General features: G+C 38.9%; 1 protein-coding gene across 2 annotated transcripts; it reads right to left on the reverse strand.

The window, feature by feature from the left end:
- Nucleotides 1–5,878: 5,878 nt before the first annotated feature.
- Nucleotides 5,879–18,528, reverse strand: LOC121876442 (mannose-1-phosphate guanyltransferase beta-like). 2 transcript variants are annotated; one of them, XM_042381517.1, is made up of 7 exons: nucleotides 18,463–18,528; nucleotides 9,238–9,464; nucleotides 8,615–8,806; nucleotides 7,860–8,015; nucleotides 7,369–7,552; nucleotides 6,900–7,105; nucleotides 5,879–6,479 (listed from the first exon to the last, which is right to left on the reverse strand). In XM_042381517.1, the coding sequence occupies exons 2-7, from the start codon at nucleotides 9,445–9,447 to the stop codon at nucleotides 6,348–6,350; spliced, it is 1,080 nt and encodes a 359-aa protein (XP_042237451.1). In that variant the 5' UTR covers nucleotides 9,448–9,464; nucleotides 18,463–18,528; the 3' UTR covers nucleotides 5,879–6,347. The 2 variants fall into 2 exon arrangements, with proteins under 2 accessions (XP_042237451.1, XP_042237450.1); XM_042381516.1 differs by lacking the exon at nucleotides 18,463–18,528 and adding an exon at nucleotides 12,277–12,420.
- Between the last annotated feature and the right edge of the window lie 3,945 nt (nucleotides 18,529–22,473).

Here is a 22,473-nt window from a genome sequence, read left to right on the forward strand (position 1 = left end):
ACGGCCATCATCAGTGGACTTTTTATGTTCCTCTTGTTCCATTATTCCATGTATGGGGGCGGAGTAAGTTGTCCTTATCCACTGGGGTAAGGACAAATAGCTGACCTGTGACCCTGATTGTGATAGTAGAATGGGTCAGATTGGGTCTAACTGAGATTCTTAGGACTGTGATCGAAGAATGGGTTGATATGGGTCTGACAATGGGTTTTTTTAGGACTGTGATCTAAGAATGGGTTGATATGGGCCTGATAATGGGTTTTTAGGTGTTATCGTACATTAACGATCACTTCGAATATGTTTCAGGTCACAAGTATGGATCGTTAACCTCTGAACTGTAACACGAAACCTTTGATTGTCATTGTGGGCATAGAATGAGTCTTTTCATCATGGGTAAATGTGAATCTTTTTTCCATCATGGGTAAATGTGTGTGTGCGGTTTTTTTTAGTTTTATTTACTTAACGTACACATCATCCGAGGCTTCAGATATGTTCCTTACTGAGTACGACACAACGTCTCACCTCTCTCTTGCCTTGGGGTCACCTTCACACACACAACATGGTCTTGGGGTAACGACGGGAGTGTCTGTTAACGTTCTGCATTTGTTTATGTTTTAATTTGTTTATAAATTCAGAAGTGACAGATGACCAGAGTACAGTAGTGACTTCCTGTAGTTTGTATCTTAATAAAATGTTGTTCATGTAGTAAAATTTAACCGACCGTGATAAAAATATTTTTAATATATGTTTATATATGTATATGTATATATAAAATATATGTATGTATATGTGATGTATATGATTTGTTATTGTGAGGCTTCAATTGCCGAAATAAACAAGCACGTAGCCTTTTATTGCTGTGGATTTATTTTTGGGTACAAATTCCCTATGTGACATGTACAGTACACTCACCCACAATAGTACTGTCGCCTCTCCTGAACCATGAACGAACCCCAAGATTCAGATTCATGAACCCGAAGCACTAGACACCGATGCATTATTGAATCCATAAATGTTTCGGATTCACGAGTCTGAATCCCGGGGTTCGTTCATGGTTCAAGAAGAGAGGCGAGAGGACTATTATGGATGACCGTACAATTGTAATATTAATGGGTAAGTAAATTCAGCCAATCAATTTGACGTATTTAAAACCATTAATCCAATCAGAACCTCAGAACAGTTTTTTTTTATTTTTCTTCTTGGTATAGATGAGTATAAAGCAAGTGGTTATATGGCAACAACTGCTCAAACACAGACATGCTGGTGGTGACTCCGGGCTCTACTCTTCATCCTTGCCCGGACATTGTAATAGTAAGTAGAATAGTACAGTAATGTGTTTATTATTGGTGTGTGTGTGTGGGGGGGGGGGTTCAGAATATTCTCCTCACCATTGCCAAATTACACATTGGTATTTAATTGGTTTAGTTGTGTGATTCTAATGTGAGTTTGTGTATGTGAATTGTATGTATCTGTGAACTGTATGTGTGTGTGTGTGTGAACTGTATGTATGTGTGTATGTGATCTGTATGTATGTGTGTGTGATGTTTACAATACAATTCTAACAAACATCTGTACATCACAGTAACAGAAAATTCCAATATTCTTCTAAGGTTAATATATAATACATCAACACCAATAAACTTTCCAGGTTTTATTATGCAAACTTCAACATTACAGATGCAACAGTAAAAAAACTATGACAAAATATAGCACACACACTCTGGGTAACTGGCTGACTGACTGACTGCCTTGTGTGTGTGTGTCGTTATATAATAAATTCTTCACCAACTGTATAATATTTTTTTTAAAGTCCATCTCGGGGACACCAATGCAAGCCAGACACGACTCGATGGCTCTAATATTCGCTAATATTAAACTTTCATATCGGGAAACGTGATTTGGTAGCTTGGGAAATTCACTTATATGAGGCATTGCGGACGAGAAGTTAACAAACAGCAAAGTAAGGAAATATACGTCGGAAAATACAGTTTAAGCTTAGAGGGAAATTTGATGCTTAGAATAAAAAAAATTCTAAGCTGTTCCGTTACTTGTCTTGCCGTCCACAGTGTCTCATATCTCAGAATTGTCATATAGTACTCGAAAGAAAAGCTCTAGATAAGCTGCTCATATCAAGCTGGCCCTCTGTGTTAAGGCTTCACGTCGTCATTGTCTTGCTATGAATGAGTACAGAGATAAACATTATTTTACATACTATTGTCCTGTTCTGTACTGGCTGTCATGTTCAGTGCTGCCGTGAGTAGTAATGACGCTGTGAATGAAGGGTTATTTACTATATGTGCTGTGAGGGTCGAGGAAGGTAATAGTTTGTTAATGGTTTTGTCTAGACAGAAAATTAAAATATCTGGGAGTGTGTAGGGATGGGTAGGAAGGAGTGTGTGGGATGGGTAGGAAGCAGTGTGTGGGAGGGGATGGGTGGTTTTGTGTAGGGATGGGTAGGGAGAAGTGTCGGGATGGGTGGGTGAGTGTAGGGATGGGTGGGAGGGTGTATAGGAGTGTGGGGTGTAGGAGAGGGTTTGGGGGGGGGGGCATGATTGTGATGGAGGTAGCACAGTATTTTCATTTAACGACACAGGTTGAAATTATCCTTGTAATGAGGCGTATAACTTTTAATGGTACAATAAGATGCTGGGAAGTTTATAGGATGATGATGGTAGAATGAAATGAGGAAAGGTGTGTGTGTCAGTGAGGAAAGGTGTGTGTGTCAGTGGGAAGGTGTGTGTGTTAGTAGGAAAGGTGTGTGTGTGTCAGTGAGGAAGGTGTGTGTGTGTGTGTCAGTGAGGAAAGAGTGAAGGTGTGTGTGTGTGTGTGTCAGTGAGGAAAGTGTGTGTGTGTGTCAGTGAGGAAAGGTGTGTGTGTTAGTCAGTCATCTTGCCACTTCTTTTAACCTTTGCATCCTGTACCTGTATTATATTCTATCTAAACAAACACTCAATCAATCGTACAGAATATAATATTATTGCTTAAATAATTCATCACAAAAGCTAAATTCACAAACTCTTCTCCAACCACTTGAACCATACTAGTGAGCATCTCTACACACTGTTGCCAGAGTTAATAGCCTCACTACAGCCTTCAACTGGTAACTAAAATATACAAGTTAAATATAAATAAGTATATGTATTAAGTACCTTTGGATATCAGTCTATGGTTCCTTTGGATTTTTCATGATTTAACACAAGGTAAACAAAATGGATGAAGTGAATTATTTTTCCACTAAAATATCTTTCCTGTGATCAAGCTGTTAAGTCCTATTACCTGTTTTTTTTAAGCTTAACATTATCCTTGACAAGTCCTAATACCTGCTTTTAAGCTTAACATTATCCTTCAAAAGACTAAGTTTATATTAGTCTCCCTGTAAGTCTATTATACTTCCCATCTTGTGGTTTACTCTTGTTTATCATGCCTAGACAACCTGCTTTTGTTTCAGTCTTATACAGGAGATAATGGCAGCTAATAATCTTGTGTTTAGTACTATAAGCAACAGGTAATGAACAAAATGTGTAAGAAATGGCACTTTTCTATACATACATACATACACACCCCCTGAAGATGTGAATAACATGAAAGCACTTGGGAACTTCGTGTTTTCTTGTTTCCTATGTGGTTATCAGTATACACACATACACAGTACATACATACATAACAAAGTTTAGTGTTGTCTCGTAAAATAACACTTGATTCTTATGGCTTACTGGTGATAGTGTTTGTAGTGTTATTAATACAGTGTCACATTCTTCTTTCACTCGAGCAAACAGCATCACATTCTTCTTACACTCGAGCAAACAGCGTGACCTTCTTTCACTCGAGTGGTCGTTTGTCTTACAGTATTGCCAAGAAACATTTTATTTTTAACTCCATAAGATCACTAGAGATCAAAGAAGGATTTAAATTACCATAAAGTCTTTCCAACGCTCAATAAAGTGACGTTAATGACCGATAAACAGATTCTGGGCTAATTACTGTGCTCTAAACCATCACGTACTCTGGTTAGATTACAAGTTATAAAGTTGGTAATTATAACTCGTACTGAATTGGGGGAATAGCAAGACATTCACTTAGAGATGAGGATAATCTGTGGATGAAGGTATGGAGAGGTCAGAGATGGTGTGGCTAGCTGGACAGACGGATAGAAAACCCAAGACTAAACGTGTGTGTTTGTGTGCGTGTTTTCAATCGTCAAACAAAAACATTATATTGTTTTAAGTTACATGGTGCATCCCTCCCTCCAGAACTGTCCACCTAGCTGTTCAAATCCCAGAGTAACAGTCGCAGCTTCAGTTTCCTCACCATCATAGTTCCGTTTGTTGACACCAGGGCGAACCAGCGCACAAGGTGGACCACATGAAGAACGTCACAAGCAAGGGTAAATGGTCAACATCACACATTACGGAAAAGAATTTGAAACTCACAAGGAGAAGGGTTTTATATATCAAAGGCAAATCAGTATATCAAGAATCAACTATTTAAAGTCACCTCATATCCATTTTCACAGACTGAGTTTGCTAACATAGAACCTTCACAGACTGTTTTTGCTGACAAAACCTTCACAGACTGTTTTTGCTGACATAGAACCTTCACAGACTGTTTTTGCCACCATACAGACTTTACTCACTATTGTTAACACAGTAAGATCCTCCAAGGTCTGTTCTGACTGCACCAACACCACCCAAAGTCTTCCTAACACACACACACACTTCCACACCGTCAGTACCAACATACCATCACAATGTTCTGGGTGCCACAAGATGCTTCGCACAGCTCCCTTATCTGTAGTCTATTCCAACTCTTATAAGACTGTATCATTAGGGATCTTTCCACACATTAATTTTTCATAGACAGGAAACACTAATTTTTCCGTATATTGTTGGAACATTTGCCAAGTGGAATCTTAAAATTATTCCAGTCTCCTTTTGGTCTTTATAAACAGGAACTATAGGGTGAGTCAGTTCCACTAATACCGTATAACCGTTCTGTATGATGAAAATACACAAAATACAGGATATCGGCATCATAAATGACATTAGTAATACACCGAGGCTACAGCAAGGTAATCACCCGGTCTAAAAGATCGTTCCATATAAATACCTACAGGTCTTATACACACGGCACCATAAAGGCCATAGCTTATTATATTCTGGGGGATTTATAGGTGTTATACCTAGACTGTCCTGCTGCCAGCTTTTAACATCCTGCTGTGAGCCTTTAAACATTCAGCAGCAAGCTTTTAACGTCCTGTCTGGAGCTTTTTAACATCCAGCAGCAAGCTTTTAACGTCAAGCTGCCAGCTTTTAACACACCACACATTGGAAGGATTCACGATAAAGTGAATATATTTAATCCGTAACTCAAAGTCCCCCAAACCGACATTAAAATATACATTCCTAGATGTTTACTGAGCCTTCATAATTATGTGTTTAAGTGATTACCTCCCATATTTGGTAATTATATGGGATCACCTGAAGAATCTCATTATCTTATTTCACCTATAGATTAATCACCCTGATGCTAATTAGGGGAAGCGGGTAGGTTAGGTTTGGATGGTTTGGGTTAGGATAGTCGATTAGAATTGGTTGTATTGGGTTAGGTTAGATAAGATTATGTTCGGTTAGCATTAGGGTGGTTAATCTTCAGGTGAAACATAAACAAGACAAAATATATGGTAATTGTAATCAACAACTCTGATAATATAACATTGGTTTGGACGACTGAATAACTGCACTGCACATTTCCCCCTATTGGAATATATATATATATATATATATATATATATATATATATATATATATATATATATATATATATATATATATATATATATATATATATATATATATATATATATATATATATATATATATATTCCTCCTTAATGATAAACATGTCCAAATGGCTAGTGAACCTACAGTAAATGACACACAATACTTTAATTACAAAATGTCCCTGAGAAAATGTGAGGACTATAGTAGGAAGAGGATTTAATTAAAGGTGAACTAGATTTTAACGTGCCATTTACCAAAGTTGAATTCGTGTTAACTAGTGCATAACCCAAAGGAATCAATGTAGAGGGAAGGAAATAATGTTAATGTGAAAATTTAACCAAATATTTGAGGGAATCTGGTGAAGAGAAAATGAAAGAGTAAAGAAGAAATAGAGAGGAGATATAGAGAAAATGCAAATGGACACAGAATCATGAGTCATCTTACATAAATACAAGGCTTATATCCTATGTGAATTGGAAGATACAACAAACGCACTCAAATTATATACGGTATTTATATATATATATCTTGTCATGCTTTAACGTCACATAGAACAACGAGCGCCAACTTTCACATGATGATCTTAGGCTCCAGGACCGAGGCACCTATGCTCTTGTGAGGCAGGACCATACCCCCGTTGACATACAGTTCGTCCTTTACAATCACGTCCTCGCCTAATACCGACACGTTCTCCATACGCACCTGTTCGGAAAGAGAGTAGGTTAGGTTAGGTTATGAGTGTATGTCTGAGGTAATGTTTAGTATCTGTTAATTTAGAGCATGTGAAGGTTATTACACCCCTAGTTTATTTTACCTGATGATTTAACACCCTAATGCTAGCTGGGGGGTTAGGTAAGGCTAGATATGTGAGGTTAGGCGAGGTGAGGTTAGATATGGAGGTTAAATTTGATGGGTAAGGTTAGATAGGATAGGTTAGGATAAGATAGATGAGGTTAGGTTTGATAGGTGAGGCAACATTTCTGCACAAAATATTACATACTTTGAATATCTCATCATACAAAACATAGGCCTAAACCCACCCATGAGTTAAACAATTTACTCTACATCCTTCCATCACCTAACAATACCCACTGGTGCCATCTGAGGGACATATTTACATACCCACTGCCCAACGATGCACTTCCAGCCGATGATACAGTTCTCCAACCAAGTGTGAGATTTGATGGTGGCCCCCCGGAGTATGGTGCACCTCTTGATACACGCCCCGTCTTCTATTACCACGTCCGGGCCGATGGTCACGTTGGGGCCTATACGACAGTTCTTTCCGATTTTAGCCGATGAATCGACCAGGACGTTGCCAACCACTCCTTGTGCAGATAAAGGGATGGAATTAATGCATGCTCACACAAGTACAGTAACTCACTCACACAAGTAACACACACACACACAAGTAACACATTCATACAAGAAACACACTGATATAAGCAACACACAAGTAACACACACACACAAGTAACACATTCATACAAGAAACACACTGATATAAGGAACAGACATAAGTACCACATTAACACAAGCAACACACTCAAGTAACACACAAGTACAGGTAGATACAGTAGAGTTATGTTACCTGGGCCTTTATAAAGCTTGGCACTGTTGCTGATCTTGCAAGAGTTGAGGTAAAGGCACATGCCAGTGAGGAAGTCCTTAGGCTGGCCAATGTCCATCCAGAAGCCGTGAAGCTCCTGGGCGAACAATTGAGAGTCCCTGGCCATGAACGGGAACACCTCCTTCTCGATGCTCATTGGTCGGCACTTGGGAGGAAAATACGTCGTTAGTCCTGTTTCTATCCTTTACCATGGGATCGTTTAGGTCGGGTATAGCTAGCTCAAGCATGGGTCAAGTGATTGCAAGCCACGGTAAAATATCACCCTATTAACCCTGCTAAGCTTATTTCAACTAATGATTAACAACCTTAATCTTAACACAAAACCTAACCTAACCCAACCCCCCATCCCAGGTAGCATTAGAGTGTATATAATCAGGTGAAATAAGCTGGGGTGACTAATCTTCAGGTGTACTTGATCTACTAAGCCATAGGAAACCACCCAATATACAAACCTCTATCCTATTCAGCACAGAGGGATTGAAGATGTACATTCCTGCATTAATCTTATTGGATACAAACTCCTGAGGCTTCTCCACAAAACTGTCGATCTTTCCGCCCTCTTCGTACACCACGACGCCATACTTCGACGGCTCTTCCACCTTGGTTACCTGTGAGGGGGTGAAATAGTTAGCTTGGGGTAGAAGTTTATTGAACAGATAATGAAAGGCGTCGGGGAAATGACAGATCTCGTGAGGATATTGTTTAACTATAATGCTATCTAGGGAGTTAGATTTGTCTAGTGTTAGGTTAGGGTTATGTTAAGTTATGTTAGGTTAAGATGGTGTGTAAAGTTTGGGTACTCAAGGATACTTCAGCTGATGATTTAACACCCTAAGGTTTGTTGGACAAGGAAGTTTAGGGTGGCATTTGGTTGCATAAGGATGTAGTTTTGAATTGAGTTTGGTTGGAGAAGGATGCAGCCTTAGGGTAAAGTTTGGTTGGAGAAGGAAACACTTTTGGGTGACATTTGGTTAGACAAGGCAAATAGTTTTAAATAGTTTGGTTGGAAATGGATGTAGCAGTATACAATCACCACAATGTACCACACCAGCATCATACAATCACCACACCAGCATCATACAATCACCACACCAGCATCATACAATCACCACACCAGCATCATACAATCACCACACCAGCATCATACAATCACCACACCAGCATCATACAATCACCGCACCAGCATTATACAATCACCACAACATACCACAATAGTTCCCTCCCGTCCATGTTGCTTGTGGAACTTGACCATCTGGGTGAAGGGGAAGTCACAGATCACATCGGAGTTAAGGACAAAGAAAGGCTCGTCGTTGGCCGCTAGGATACTCTGGGCTAGCTTGATGGGTCCTGCTGTGCCGAGTGGTTCCTCCTCCAGTGAGAATGTGATCTGGATACCCAACTGAAATATTTGAGATGTGTTAAGGTGTGATATGTGTAACTTAAACATTCAAGGTGGGTTAAGGTGTGATATGTGTAACCCGGCTTATTCAAGGTGGGGACAGAGTGTGATATGGCTGTAGCTTATTCAAGGAATTTGGGATTGGGTGTGATATGTGTAACTTAAACATTCAAGGTGGGTTAAGGTGTGATATGTGTAACTTAAACATTCAAGGTGGGTTAAGGTGTGATATGTGTAACTTAAACATTCAAGGTGGGTTAAGGTGTTATATGTGTAACTTAAACATTCAAGGTGGGTTAAGGTGTTATATGTGTAACTTAAACATTCAAGGTGGGTTAAGGTGTTATATGTGTAACTCAACATTCAAGGTGGGTTAAGAGATACAGTTCCTTAAATTGCTACATAAAAATACCACGATATTATACCCATACCCTTTGAGCTTCTTGTGCCAGCTCTTGTTCCATCTGTTCGGCGTGGTACGACACCGCCAGTACGACCTGCGTCACCCCAGCGGCCACCAGCGCCTCGATCTGGTGCAGCACGATGGGTTTGTTGGCGAACTCGACCAGAGGTTTGGGGCGACTGAGGGTGAGCGGCCGCAGCCTAGTACCGTACCCGCCCACCAGGATTAGTGCCTTCATGTTGCCTAGGGTCAAGTCTGGGGGGAGAAGGAGTATTGTTATTGGTCATTCATCGAGCGAAATGAGCAACTCGAATGGTGATATTAAGTGGTGATATAATACACACATACTGTACTGTACACACGCACATACATATATATTTTACACACACACACACACACCACACATACTGTACACACAAGGACATGGTAAATGACGTGGCGAAATTCCTCCGACAAGGACAAATTTTATGATAATTGGGAACTACAATAGAGAATTAGTGAGAGGTAGATAGATAGATAGATAGTAAATAGATAGAGTGATAGATAAGATAGATGGTTGGATGAATAGAAGGAAGGAAGGAAGGAAGGAAGAGAGAGATGGGAGACAGTTGGGATTCTTGACCATGTTTTCTCTCTCTCAGTCACCTACATGTATTTATAAACTTACATAAATACTTCACACTTAATCCACTTAAACACACTTATACAGTACTTAGAGGGTCTGGGCTTTCGTGACTACATACTTTTTAACGAATCGCCAATGACATCTTGATCCGCCCAGTACTTGTCCAGTCGTGTCTCTGAGATAAACCATAACTTACTTATTTCTTATGATTTACCTCACTTATACTGATTTATTTTACTTATATTTATACTTTATTATGATGTTACTTATAAATGTACACTGTGTTGTATTTAGAGTAATGTTGATGGATAAGAGTATAATTTAATGGTATTTTTTTGGCTGTCTTGTGGGGACATATGTGTATGTAACAAGTGTGAACAGGTGTATGTATGTAGCAGGTGTGTGTATGTATGTAAGCATGTAACAAATGTGAACAGGTGTGTGTGTGTATGTAATGTATATGTGTAAGTGTGTATTAATCTCCACACCTGTTGATCATGGTATTAAGTAAATGGTAATAATTATATATAATGTAGCTTAATCTGTTTAATCCTGCTCTAATATACTGTCACCTAATCCAACTGCTGATGGGAATTTTGTCCACTGGGAAATACCTTATTGGGATTTTGTCCAATGGAAAATACGTTAGAGATTTTGTCCACTGGAAAATGCTTAATTAGGATTTTGTCCACTGTTTTCATAAGGGGATTTTGTCTGGAAAATACCTTATTGGGATTTTGTCATCTTCTTATGGGTATTTTGTCCACTGGAAATACCTTATTGGGGTTTTGTCCACTGGAAAACTGTCCAGACGATATTGTCAACTTTGACCCATTGTTACTGAAGAGTTTGTTGTTTAGATGACTTCCCCTCTCACCCATCTACTTCCCCTCTCACCCACCTACTTCCCCTCTCACCCATCTACTTCCCCTCTCACCCACCTACTTCCCCTCTCACCCATCTACTTCCCCTCTCACCCACCTACTTCCCCTTCCACCCACCCAGCTCCCCTCCCTCCCTTCCATCCATCCAACTCCGCTCACTCTCTCCTTCCCACCCACCTACCTACCTGACTCCCATCCCATCCACCTCCCTACCTGACTCTTCCCCCTTCCACCTGGCTGCCTGATCATACTCACGTCACCAAGGGTCTGCAGTGTGGAACGGGAGAAAGTTATGTCAATATTATCTTTTTAAGCCCTTCTGTGTGTGTGTGTGTGTGTGTGTGTGTGTGGTTGGGTGTGTGTGTGTGGGTGGGAGGGTGTACAGAAGGTGTGTGTGCGCGTGTGTGTAGGTGGGAAGGTGTGCGTGATATAAATTGCCTTAAATTAACCCCTAGAGTACACTGAGTCGAGTCTTTGTTCAATATCGACTCCATCTTGGTGTCCTTGTTCAACAGGGAAAAAAAAACTTGGGATTTTCTGATAATTTTAAGTCCTTGAGGTGGTATTTAAATATACATGTGTAGGTGTGTGTGTGTGTGTGTGTGTGTTGGATCATAGAAGTGCGTTTAACATGACAGACAGACACACGCTGTAGGTAATATAGTAAAATGGTGCCCAGAGGTAAAAAATAAATACCACACACACACACACACCGCCACTAATTAATCAACACTACACAGGTGACCCTCTACCTTGCCTGCATACACAAGTACTGGTACAACCATCACTCCCTTACCTCTGTCTGTCTACCTGTCTATCAACCTCACCTGTCCGTCTGTCTACCAACCTCACCTGTCCGTCTGTTTGTCTATCTATCTACCTCTATTTACTTCATCTGTCCGTCTGTGTTTCTACCTATCTGTCTATATATCTATCTACCTTTTTTTGTCTCTATCCGTATAGGTATTAATGTCTGTCTGTCTGTATACACACTCTCTCAAATCATCGATATAATGACCTATACACACAATACATTAAGGTATGTATACATACACGGTACACAAATATATATATATATATGTACATTAAACAAACACACATCTACAGTTCATACACACACAGTATACAAACACAGCACTACATGTAACACCACCTGACAGATGTTATCCCTTTCCTACACCTGTGTGTGTGTGCGGTTGTCTTTGAATTTTTGTATGTATGTGTCATTAATGTATATGATGTAATATATATATATATATATATATATATATATATATATATATATATATATATATATATATATATATATATATATACACTGTATATATATATGCTACATCTGTACCTACTATAAGTATTAAAGGATGTATGTATGTGTCTACTCACACGTGTACAGACCTGTCAACGAGACAACCAATGACGTTGCAGCGTCAGGTCAACCTCGGATCTAATCACCAATCAGTAGCCAGGATGACCAGTTAAAACCCAGCTTTACCTGTCAAGGAAATACCTTAATAATATACCCGTCACCACACGTTTACCACTGACATGATAGTACCTTTCCCGCCAAATCCCATGATGGTTCTTGATCTGTGTGATTTGTCTTGAGAAAAAGTTCTGTATGTGAATAAGGGAGAGACGTGAGCGTGATCACGTACACACGTCACGAGAGCCGAGTTGACACTACTGACTGAATAGGCTACTACGAGAGAAGCAGAGAGCGACGTGGTACTTACATCCTGCCACATACCGCCATATTGTTCTACCTTTCCCAATTATTTCACTAGGATAAACCGTTCATTATACTTTATAAATCTCTACTGAACGTACTTATAATATATTCCGACAGTCATCTCATTTGATGAGATAATTTACACCCGTACAGAGATAAATGCACCCGGGTTTGTTTGAGTGACCCCGCGCGCTCTCCTCCCATACGTGGTACAACACACGTGCCGAACACCGCAACACAACTCAACCCTTTAACTTAACATTCCCCCCAAACTACGCAATTAACGTCAAAATTCCCTACAAAACTGAGTTACCATTAATTAAAACAGGCAATGGGTTTAGTGAGATAAATTACAGTCGTATCATGAATAAGAGATATTTGTTTTGTTTACTTCATAAGAACCCGCACCCTCTACTGGAAGCGGTGGTGCCACGTTTACAAGGAACTACAGACAGACAGACACCGCTTGGTACTGAGTTCATGTGGATAACGGACTGATAATAAGTGCAATAATTCACAAATATTCGCAATACTAAAAAAATACGAAAAAAAGTATTAATAAATTTACTCCTCTCAACAATCCTGCAATAAATGCTACTAAAATTTCCACTACTACTACTACCAATAATAATAACAGTAATAAGCAACAGTAATATAATAATAATGAGTTGCTATGCCAAACTATGATTTATTTCACTTATCACCGTCGACTAAATTCGCTGATATAGGTTTATCAACAAGATCGGATACGTCAGCTTATCATGCAAGATGTTTTGAATTGGGTGTGTTTTTAAGTATACATTGACGTAATACAACCAGACATACATGCAACTATACATACATGCAACTGTACATACATGCAACTGTACATACATGCAACCATACATACAGACACAGATGACTAGCAGTATAAAAGTGAAAGGTGAATTTATATAAGTGTGTTGAGGTGGACAACTAACTTTACTTTCCCACACACCTCGTCTTGATTACCGCCCACACCCACCTACCCACCCATCCACACCCACCTACCCACCCATCCACACCCACCTACCCATCCACCCACAGCCACCTACCTGCCCATCCACCTTCTGCACCCAACCCACCTATTCTCTGGCGATACTGGGTGGACAAACGAACAGCAGAAGTGGGTGGGAAGGTAGACTGGGTGGGAAGGTAGACGGGGTGGGCGGCCAAACTGGGTGGCTTCGGGTGGTCCAGACGGTCAAGTGGGGAAGCCCGACTAAGCGTCTGGAAGCTAACTCTCTCTCTCTCTCTCACTTTCACTCACTCTCTCTCACTCTCCATATGACACAATGAGCTTAGTCACTCAAACACATTTCCACCAGTGTCATGTTCGTGTCATTAGGGAAGTGTGGTGTCATCTGTGTAATGTGTGTGTGTCATCTGCACTATACGAATGAGGTGTGGTGTCATATGCAATAATGTGTCATTAAATATGTGGTGTCATTTTTTCATATTGTCGAGGTGTCACATGTGTCATAGTGTCGAGGTGTCATACTGTTGAGGTGTCACATGTGTCATAGTGTTGAGGTGCCACATGTGTCATAGTGTTGAGGTGTCACATGTGTCATACTGTTGAGGTGTCACATGTGTCATAGTGTTGAGGTGTCACATGTGTCATACTGTTGAGGTGTCACATGTGTCATAGTGTTGAGGTGTCACATGTGTCATACTGTTGAGGTGTCACATGTGTCATAGTGTTGAGGTGTCACATGTGTCATACTGTTGAGGTGTCACATGTGTCATAGTGTTGAGGTGTCACATGTGTCATACTGTTGAGGTGTCACATGTGTCATAGTGTTGAGGTGTCACATGTGTCATACTGTTGAGGTGTCACATGTGTCATAGTGTTGAGGCGTCACATGTGTCATATTGTTGAGGTGTCACATGTGTCATTGTTAAGGTGTTTGGCCTTGACTACCTTTACCTGTACACTTACTGAACCTTCTCCACACACACACACACACACACACACAAGTATTAGGTAAGGGAGTGTATCTGTTCCCACACTACCCTCCCTAACTCCCTCTTTCCTCTACCTCCCTTCCTTCCTTCACCTCTTATAACTCTCACCTCCCTCTAGCATAGCTTCTCCTCCCTCACTCTACCTCCCTCATAGCTTCTCCCTCACTCTACCTCCCTCATAGCTTCTCCCTCACTCTACCTCCCTCATAGCTTCTCCCTCACTCTCCCTCCCTCATAGCTTCTCCCTCACTCTCCCTCCCTCATAGCTTCTCCCTCACTCTCCCTAAGTATGGTGGTCACGTTCCATCACGAGAGCTTTTATTTTCACTTCACTCAGCCTTGGACACTGGAAATAGGGGGTTTGGGAGAGGGGTGAGTGTGCATATTTGTGTGTGTTTATGATGTACACACACACAGGACATACATACATACACACACACGAGGCATACATACATATAAAGAATTCCCACCCATACATATAAAATACATACACACACAGAACATACATATAAAGAACTCCATCAAACCCACACACACACACACACATCATTATACTCCCTCTCATCTATAATTTATTGCAATATTTAAACACACATGCAGTAGCTAATACACAGGACGTCCATAAAACCCTCTTCTCTACCCTGTCAAAATAATGGTAATTTATATTTTTTTTGCAGGTAATAAATAATAATTGTAAAGTCCCACAAAAAAATTATCTTTACTTCAAGGGTTGAGGTAAGGGGTCGATGAATTCCAGAATGAACACTGTATCTCCTGTTGTCTCGGTAGGGTTGTCAGAATTCATGGTCCACTGTTTTGTATTTTTTCGGAGTATTTTCGTCAAGGTAGTTTTGAAGTGACTGTACAAAAACGTGTGACGGTAGTACTTTGAATCCAAGGTTTTCCCCCTATTGCTCGACTGGGCGCGGTGCAAAACATTCTCCGGGTTAATTGATCTCCGGATTTAACACCTTTGGATTCCTTATTGCATGGGATCGAGATGCCTTGAGCCTGTTTTCACCACATCCAGTCCAGCGATTTGGACAAACTTTATCCCCAGATCAGTCGTACCTGTGTAAACCCTCCTATTAAATCTTTTATATCTTCTCTATGTCCTGAAATCATCCCATTACAGTTTATAAGCTAGTGGGCTAATCTTCAGGTGAAATAATGTAGGGTCTAATCTTCAGGTGAAATAATGTAGGGTCTAATCTTCAGGTGAAATAATGTAGGGTCTAATCTTCAGGTGAAATAATGTAGGGTCTAATCTTCAGGTGAAATAATGTAGGGTCTAATCTTCAGGTGAAATAATGTAGGGTCTAATCTTCAGGTGAAATAATGTAGGGTCTAATCTTCAGGTGAAATAATGTAGGGTCTAATCTTCAGGTGAAATAATGTAGGGTCTAATCTTCAGGTGAAATAATATAGGGTCTAATCTTCAGGTGAAATAATGTAGGGTCTAATCTTCAGGTGAAATAATGTAGGGTCTAATCTTCAGGTGAAATAATGTAGGGTCTAATCTTCAGGTGAAATAATGTAGGGTCTAATCTAAGCTTGGAGGGGTTAATCTTCAGGTGAAATAATCTAGGGACTAATCTTCACATGAAACAAGCTGGGGGGGGGGGACTAATTTTCAGGTGATCAAAGATATACAGCACAATCAAGTCACAAATTCAGAGGCAGATAAACCAAACAAATACAGTACATACAATATAATACAATACAATATACTATACTATACTGTACAATATTTACCTTAGCACCATCCCATCCACGACCTATCCTTTACCTGAACACAATGACTCTCAAAAGTGCTCACTGTAATTATTTTCTTCAGTTTTAGCGAGGATGTTTTTCACTACTCCGCTGGGATCAGTTGAATATTAGCGACAGTAGTTAAAATTACCAGAGTAGTTGTTGATTTCCACACAAGGGCACCGGTGAGTTTCTTGAGGTTAATTTGCAAATGTTAACACTAAGTTATTTACACAGTGGTTATTTAACTTAGCATTGAGTGTTTGGTGTTCGAGTTAATATAACCGCTTGTGATGTGCCGGAAACAGCGTTCGGTTCGTCCACCGGAAATTGATACAAACGCATATGCCACGACAACCAACACAAGAGAGAACAAATGCATCGGATGTTTTTTTATACGGTGTTTGGTAGCGAATGTCTTTCACCTCAATGTCATGATCACGGCTCAACGTGCTATCTCGGTGTAAGATAACATAGGTATGACTCTGCATGTATGTACCTCAGACGGACAACAGTGTACTGGCATCATCGTGCAATACATCTTGATAATACCGTCAATTTATTTTTTATTCATTTACAGTTAATATTTTAGTCATATAAATGTCAGTCAATATATTTTTTTTCATTTTACAGTTAATATTATAGTCTTGTAAATGTCAGTCAGATGTATTTTTCATTTTACAGTCAGTATTTTTTTTTTCATTGTACAACTGATCTGTAATTTACAATGATATAACCTTAATCCATTACAGAAGTCTTTTTATTTTATTGAAGATCTGGTGCTGGAGGCAGACACAGAATAAGGCACCACAAATTTCCCATCTCCCAGGAGCAAGGTAGGACAAATATTCCTACCCTGTACGACCTTTTCATTTTCATTTTTTATGCAATATCTATGTAGACTCTCACTTTGTTATGTAGACTCTCACTTTGTTATGTAGGCTCTCACTTTGTTATGTAGGCTCTCACTTTGTTATGTAGGCTCTCACTTTGTTATGTAGGCTCTCACTTTGTTATGTAGGCTCTCACTTTGTTATGTAGGCTCTCACTTTGTTATGTGTTGTGGAAGCGTGTTGGAATTTTGATCGAGGAACGTACTGTATCTCGCAACATAGGAAATAATTAATAAATATGCACATTATAACATAGGAAATAATTAATAAATATGCACATTAGGGTATGATTGTGTTTTCAGGAGTGTAGTATAAACCAAGGTAAGTGTATTAAATTGATTACAGTACAGTACATTATATAGTTAGTATGTTAAGGTACCATTCCTGACCGTTAAATTGAACTGGCTAAATGAACTGTAATGTAGGTAATATTTTTCGTTCATTATAAAACCAATTTGTGTTTATCATTGGTTATTAATGTGTGAGTGTGTGTGTGTAAAGTACAATGGATTCTGTGAGTGCACTGTACTGCCCCATAAGCTTGTTAGTATTGAGAATATTTGTCTTGTTAGTTTTCCTTCTTTAACTACAGTAATGTGAGAAAAGATGCGAATATTCTGTCGATATTTGATTTTTCTTGTGGTCTTGAAATATTTTGTAGAGTGGGGCATAAACTTGATAATTTTTATACTGTGTTCACCTGAAGAACCTTTGCCTCTGCTTATTTTACCTGATGATTAACCACCCTAACCTAACCTAATGTATCCTATCCTAACCTAATGTAACAACCTTAACTAATTTATCCTAACCTAATGTATCTTAACCAAACCTAATGTATCCTAACCTAACCAAACCTCATGTATCTTAACCTAACCAAACCTCATGTATCTTAACCTAACCAAACCTCATGTATCTTAACCTAACCAAACCTCATGTATCTTAACCTAACCAAACCTCATGTATACACAGTGTAGGTAGAAAAATAACGTACACAGTGTAGGTAGACAAACAACGTACACAGTGTAGGTAGACAAACAACGTACACAGTGTAGGTAGACAAAAGGGTCACCAGGTCATCCCATCTCACCCGGATAACATAGATGACCTGACCACTAACCCAGTCACGTGGATGAACCAACCAATCACAGCCCTCACTTGGGTCATAAGGATAAATCAACCAATCATAATCCTCGTCTCAGTCACGTGATCCACACAGCCATACGTAAACAAACCAGAAGCCCAACACTTAATGACGTTTTTAACACAATTGTCAATTAAAACTCAATTAAAACTCGTTTAAATTGTACTTAAAGGTGATATATACTGGAATTTTGAGAGATAATGGAAGAATAAGGGAGAAGATGGCGTGAACACTCACAAAATAGTGTGGGGGTGACAGCTCAGTCTGGCGTCGTCTGCCACATAAACAAACACTCACGCCAGGTGGCCAATGTTGTCATCTTACCCTGAACTATTTAAATACTTTAGTCTTCATATGGAAAATAATAACTTATATAAACTAATCATGAATATTATATAATTATTTGATTAATCGAATTATCTCAGGTCATGTTAAGGTTAATTGATCATAAAAGATAATACAATAATGATTTCTTGGCATGTTCGTGGTAATTTTCTAAACAATGCTCTTGTGTCCAACGCGGCTGAACAAACTTTATATGAGATATTGAATAAAAAATATTGCTTGCTCTTTTGTTTAAGTTAAAATATATATTCAACAAATGAGATAAAAATTATATTTAATCATATAAATATTAATAGTACGCTGTAGGGGTGAGCGTGCGTGTGCGTGTCAGGTCTATGCGGTTTTTCGATAGATAAATCTCAAAAGTGGCATAAAAAAAGGCTGAAATTACACACACACACAAACACAACATTCAACACACAGTAAAGACATGAACAATAAAATTAAACCAAAGAAATATACTCGATATAAACTTATTCACTTAAAATCACATCAACAAGTTGATTAATGTTGGCTGAATTTTACGAACACTAGATAAGAATTGGTATAAAGTTAAACACATAGATAAAACTATTTAACTTTACAGAATTACAACCCTTCGGTATAAATATTTACGCACTGTTTTAATGGTTATAATTGTCTACTTTAAATTAGGAATAGTAATATCGGTTTACGTTTTTGTTCGTGGTTTTATTTTAACAACTCTAAATTGGGAGTCCGTAACGTGCTGACACCTGGCGGATTGTTTTAAACTACAATGTTTTTTCTTGGGGATGCTAACTTCTGGTTCTCGGAGCTAAAAGAATCTTACGCATCCAGATTCTAACAAAAGGGATATATTAGTTTTTACCTTCTTTATTTCCTATGTAGAAGGATTAATTCTCCTTATTTCTCAAATTTTTATATTTGATAAGGCGACCCCCGTAGAGCCTGGTGATGACGTCATGTCAAAATTACGTCATATCTGAAACCCAATACCGAACCCATGATTCATATAAGAGACCCATATGTAGAACTTATTGCACCTGATTTATATTATACTCTAATATAATCATATTCAATGTTATTATTATAGTCAGCACACAAGAGGACTTACAATAATACACTTTTGTTTGGGAGATATTGGTAAATTATTCCTCTATGCATCACAACACTCATATCTTCCAAGTCCAGCTGAATTTCTGTACAGTTTCTCGTCTGTGGATAATAATAATCATAATTAATATTAATACCATCAGTTATTACACACATTACGGCCCATTATTTAGATCAACTGCTCTTTGTTAACTTTAGGGGTTTGGGGATTTGAGGGTTTGAGGGTTTGGTGGTTCGGTATCATTTGTCAATTCAGAGTCAAAATTATTGAGTTTGTTTTTTAATTTATTAAGTTTATTTACATATGTGTTTTTGTCTGTTTAAATGGAAATACTATGATAGAGATATAGATAATAAAGATGATACTACTACTACTACTACTACTACTACTACTAGCCTAATAATAATAATAATAATAATAATAATAATAATAATAATAATAATAATAATAGGGTCGTAGGTTCAAGGTATGTTAGACTTAGTAGTGTGTGAATCTAGCTGTGATGTGATATGATAACAGTTATCAGAGGGGCGGAGATAACCACAGTGATTTCGTTCTTAGAAATACGATAACCAAGTGTGTGTGTGTGTGTGTGTTTTACCTCTATTGTTACAAGTATATTAAAATAATTTTTTTATGAGTGTTTGAGTCCATATGATTGATAAATAGATAAGGAAATGACTTAGATAAATATGTAGGCGTTCATGAATGCATAAGCGTTTGTTATGTGTAGGGGGGAGGCAGCATTCAAAACGTATAATTTTTAAATATATTTTTGTCTTTTGATAATTTATGTAGGGATGAGTAAATTGATAAACTGCTTAATATATTTTATTTAGATAGTTTGGTTATAGAATTATGTATGGAAATATATTTATAAAGTAATAAATGTGAAAAATAATTAGAAGTGAGAGGATAATGATAGAGAATAGAGATATTAATGGATAAAACTGAAGGTAGGAGGAACAGGGAGGATTGGTCAACACAACCTTGAGACAACACTACGTGTGGTGGGTCATGGTCACCCACAGACATGACTATGTCACCTTGATTGGTTGATTGTCTGACCAATCCTGAGTCCTCCTTCAATGTCCTCTTTAACTCAAGTCCGTCAATTCCATCCTTCAGGTATTTTCCTCTTTACGTTCTGACTTGCTTAGGTGACGTCAATTTGCAATTATTTATGTATAATGGGAACAAGTGTTTAATTATTCATAGTAACCGTCTAACTAAATTCCAGGATGATTTTGAGTATATATTCTCATCTACAAGGAGATATATCTAAGGGTATACACTGTTAAGTATATCGGAAAGTATATTATAAAACAGCGTCGGACCCAATATACTACTACTACCTTGCTGTACGCCGCCTCATACCCACAATCATACTGTGGGTTGATTTTGAGTATACCACAGCAAATTTCTACAAACAACGAGGTATATTCAAGCATAGGCCCCAACATACTACCACATAACAGCATCGAACCCAACATACTACCACATAACAGCACCAAACCCAACATAACACATATACACCCACCAGGATCCACTTACCACACTTATATCTGTTCAAGTATTCGTTTCATTCGTCACACTGGGATGTGCTATTGTGTCGTAAGATAATGTTCACACATCCCAAGGTAGCTGACGTCATACATACATACATACATACATACATACATACATACATACATACATACATACATACATACTTTGTTACATCGTACATACATTCATAATAAGTAATAATGGTTGCCCCTCCTGTAACGAGGATGGCCGGCCCAAGGGCCTCCTAGGCGTGAATTTGTTTAAGGTGTAGAAGCTGTCGCCAACACAACAACCACACCCTGAGTTAACGAGCTGCATGACCCAGTGTTTAAGGTGTAGAAGCTGTCACCAACACAACAACCACACCCTGAGTTAACGAGCTGCATGACCCAGTGTCAAGGAATAGTCCGAGAAGACCGGACAACTCACCAACTGCACCGGCTAACCATTACCCCGGAACACGATTCGCAAATCGTTTAACATCCAGGTTCCCAATTACTGCTGGGTAGACAGAGGCAAATGGCGTAAAGAAACTTGCCCATAGTTTCACATACATACATACATACATACATATATACATCGTACATGCATTCACACATACATGCATACATATATACATACATACAGAGAGAGGCGGATTGACGGACTGGCGAATAGATAGATAAAAGATTCCTTGTGTGTTTAAAGTACCAGTAAAGTGCTAAGACAACAAGTACAAATATACCCACATATACTTGTTATATCCTCAACTTACAAACACAAAACAACGACACTAACTTTACTTGTTATTTTACTCGCTAACTAAACAATCAACAAACACTATTTAACAAGGGAACGACAGAAGGAATTAAGTGTTTTTGTAATATAAATAAAACCAGCTGTAACACACACACACACACACACACACTTGCTACTTGTGTGTGTGTGTGTGTGTGTGTGTGTGTGTGTTAGTGTATACCCATGTCTGTGTGGCTGTGTGTGTTGTATGTGAAACTATTTATGTCTGTGTGTGCATGTGTCTGTCTTCTGTGTGGCTGTGTGTGTGTTTTTATGTGCATGTATCTTTGTGTGCATCTGTGTGTGAGTCTGGGGTGTGTGTGTAGGTGTCTTCGTGTGCACCTGGTGTCTGTGAGAGAGAGAGAGAGAGAGAGAGAGAGAGAGAGAGAGAGAGAGAGAGAGCACAGTGTAGGTTCGGGGTGGTACAGAAATACCCCCGGGGGCAGCAACGCGGCGGCCCACATGGATGAAATACCCAGGCA

This window comes from Homarus americanus, unplaced genomic scaffold, assembly GCF_018991925.1.
Source record: "Homarus americanus isolate GMGI-L3 unplaced genomic scaffold, GMGI_Hamer_2.0 scaffold54095, whole genome shotgun sequence".
NCBI classification, from domain to species: Eukaryota; Metazoa; Arthropoda; class Malacostraca; order Decapoda; family Nephropidae; genus Homarus; species Homarus americanus.

What these genes read in the sequence shown, in the direction of transcription:
- LOC121876442 (XM_042381516.1), bottom strand. An exon ending in CTGTGCTGAATAGGATAGAG is followed by an intron (nt 7,553 to 7,859) that starts GTTTGTATATTG and finishes TTTCCTCCCAAG; the next exon opens with TGCCGACCAATGAGCATCGA. An exon ending in AGTGCATCGTTGGGCAGTGG is followed by an intron (nt 6,480 to 6,899) that starts GTATGTAAATAT and finishes CTTTCCGAACAG; the next exon opens with GTGCGTATGGAGAACGTGTC.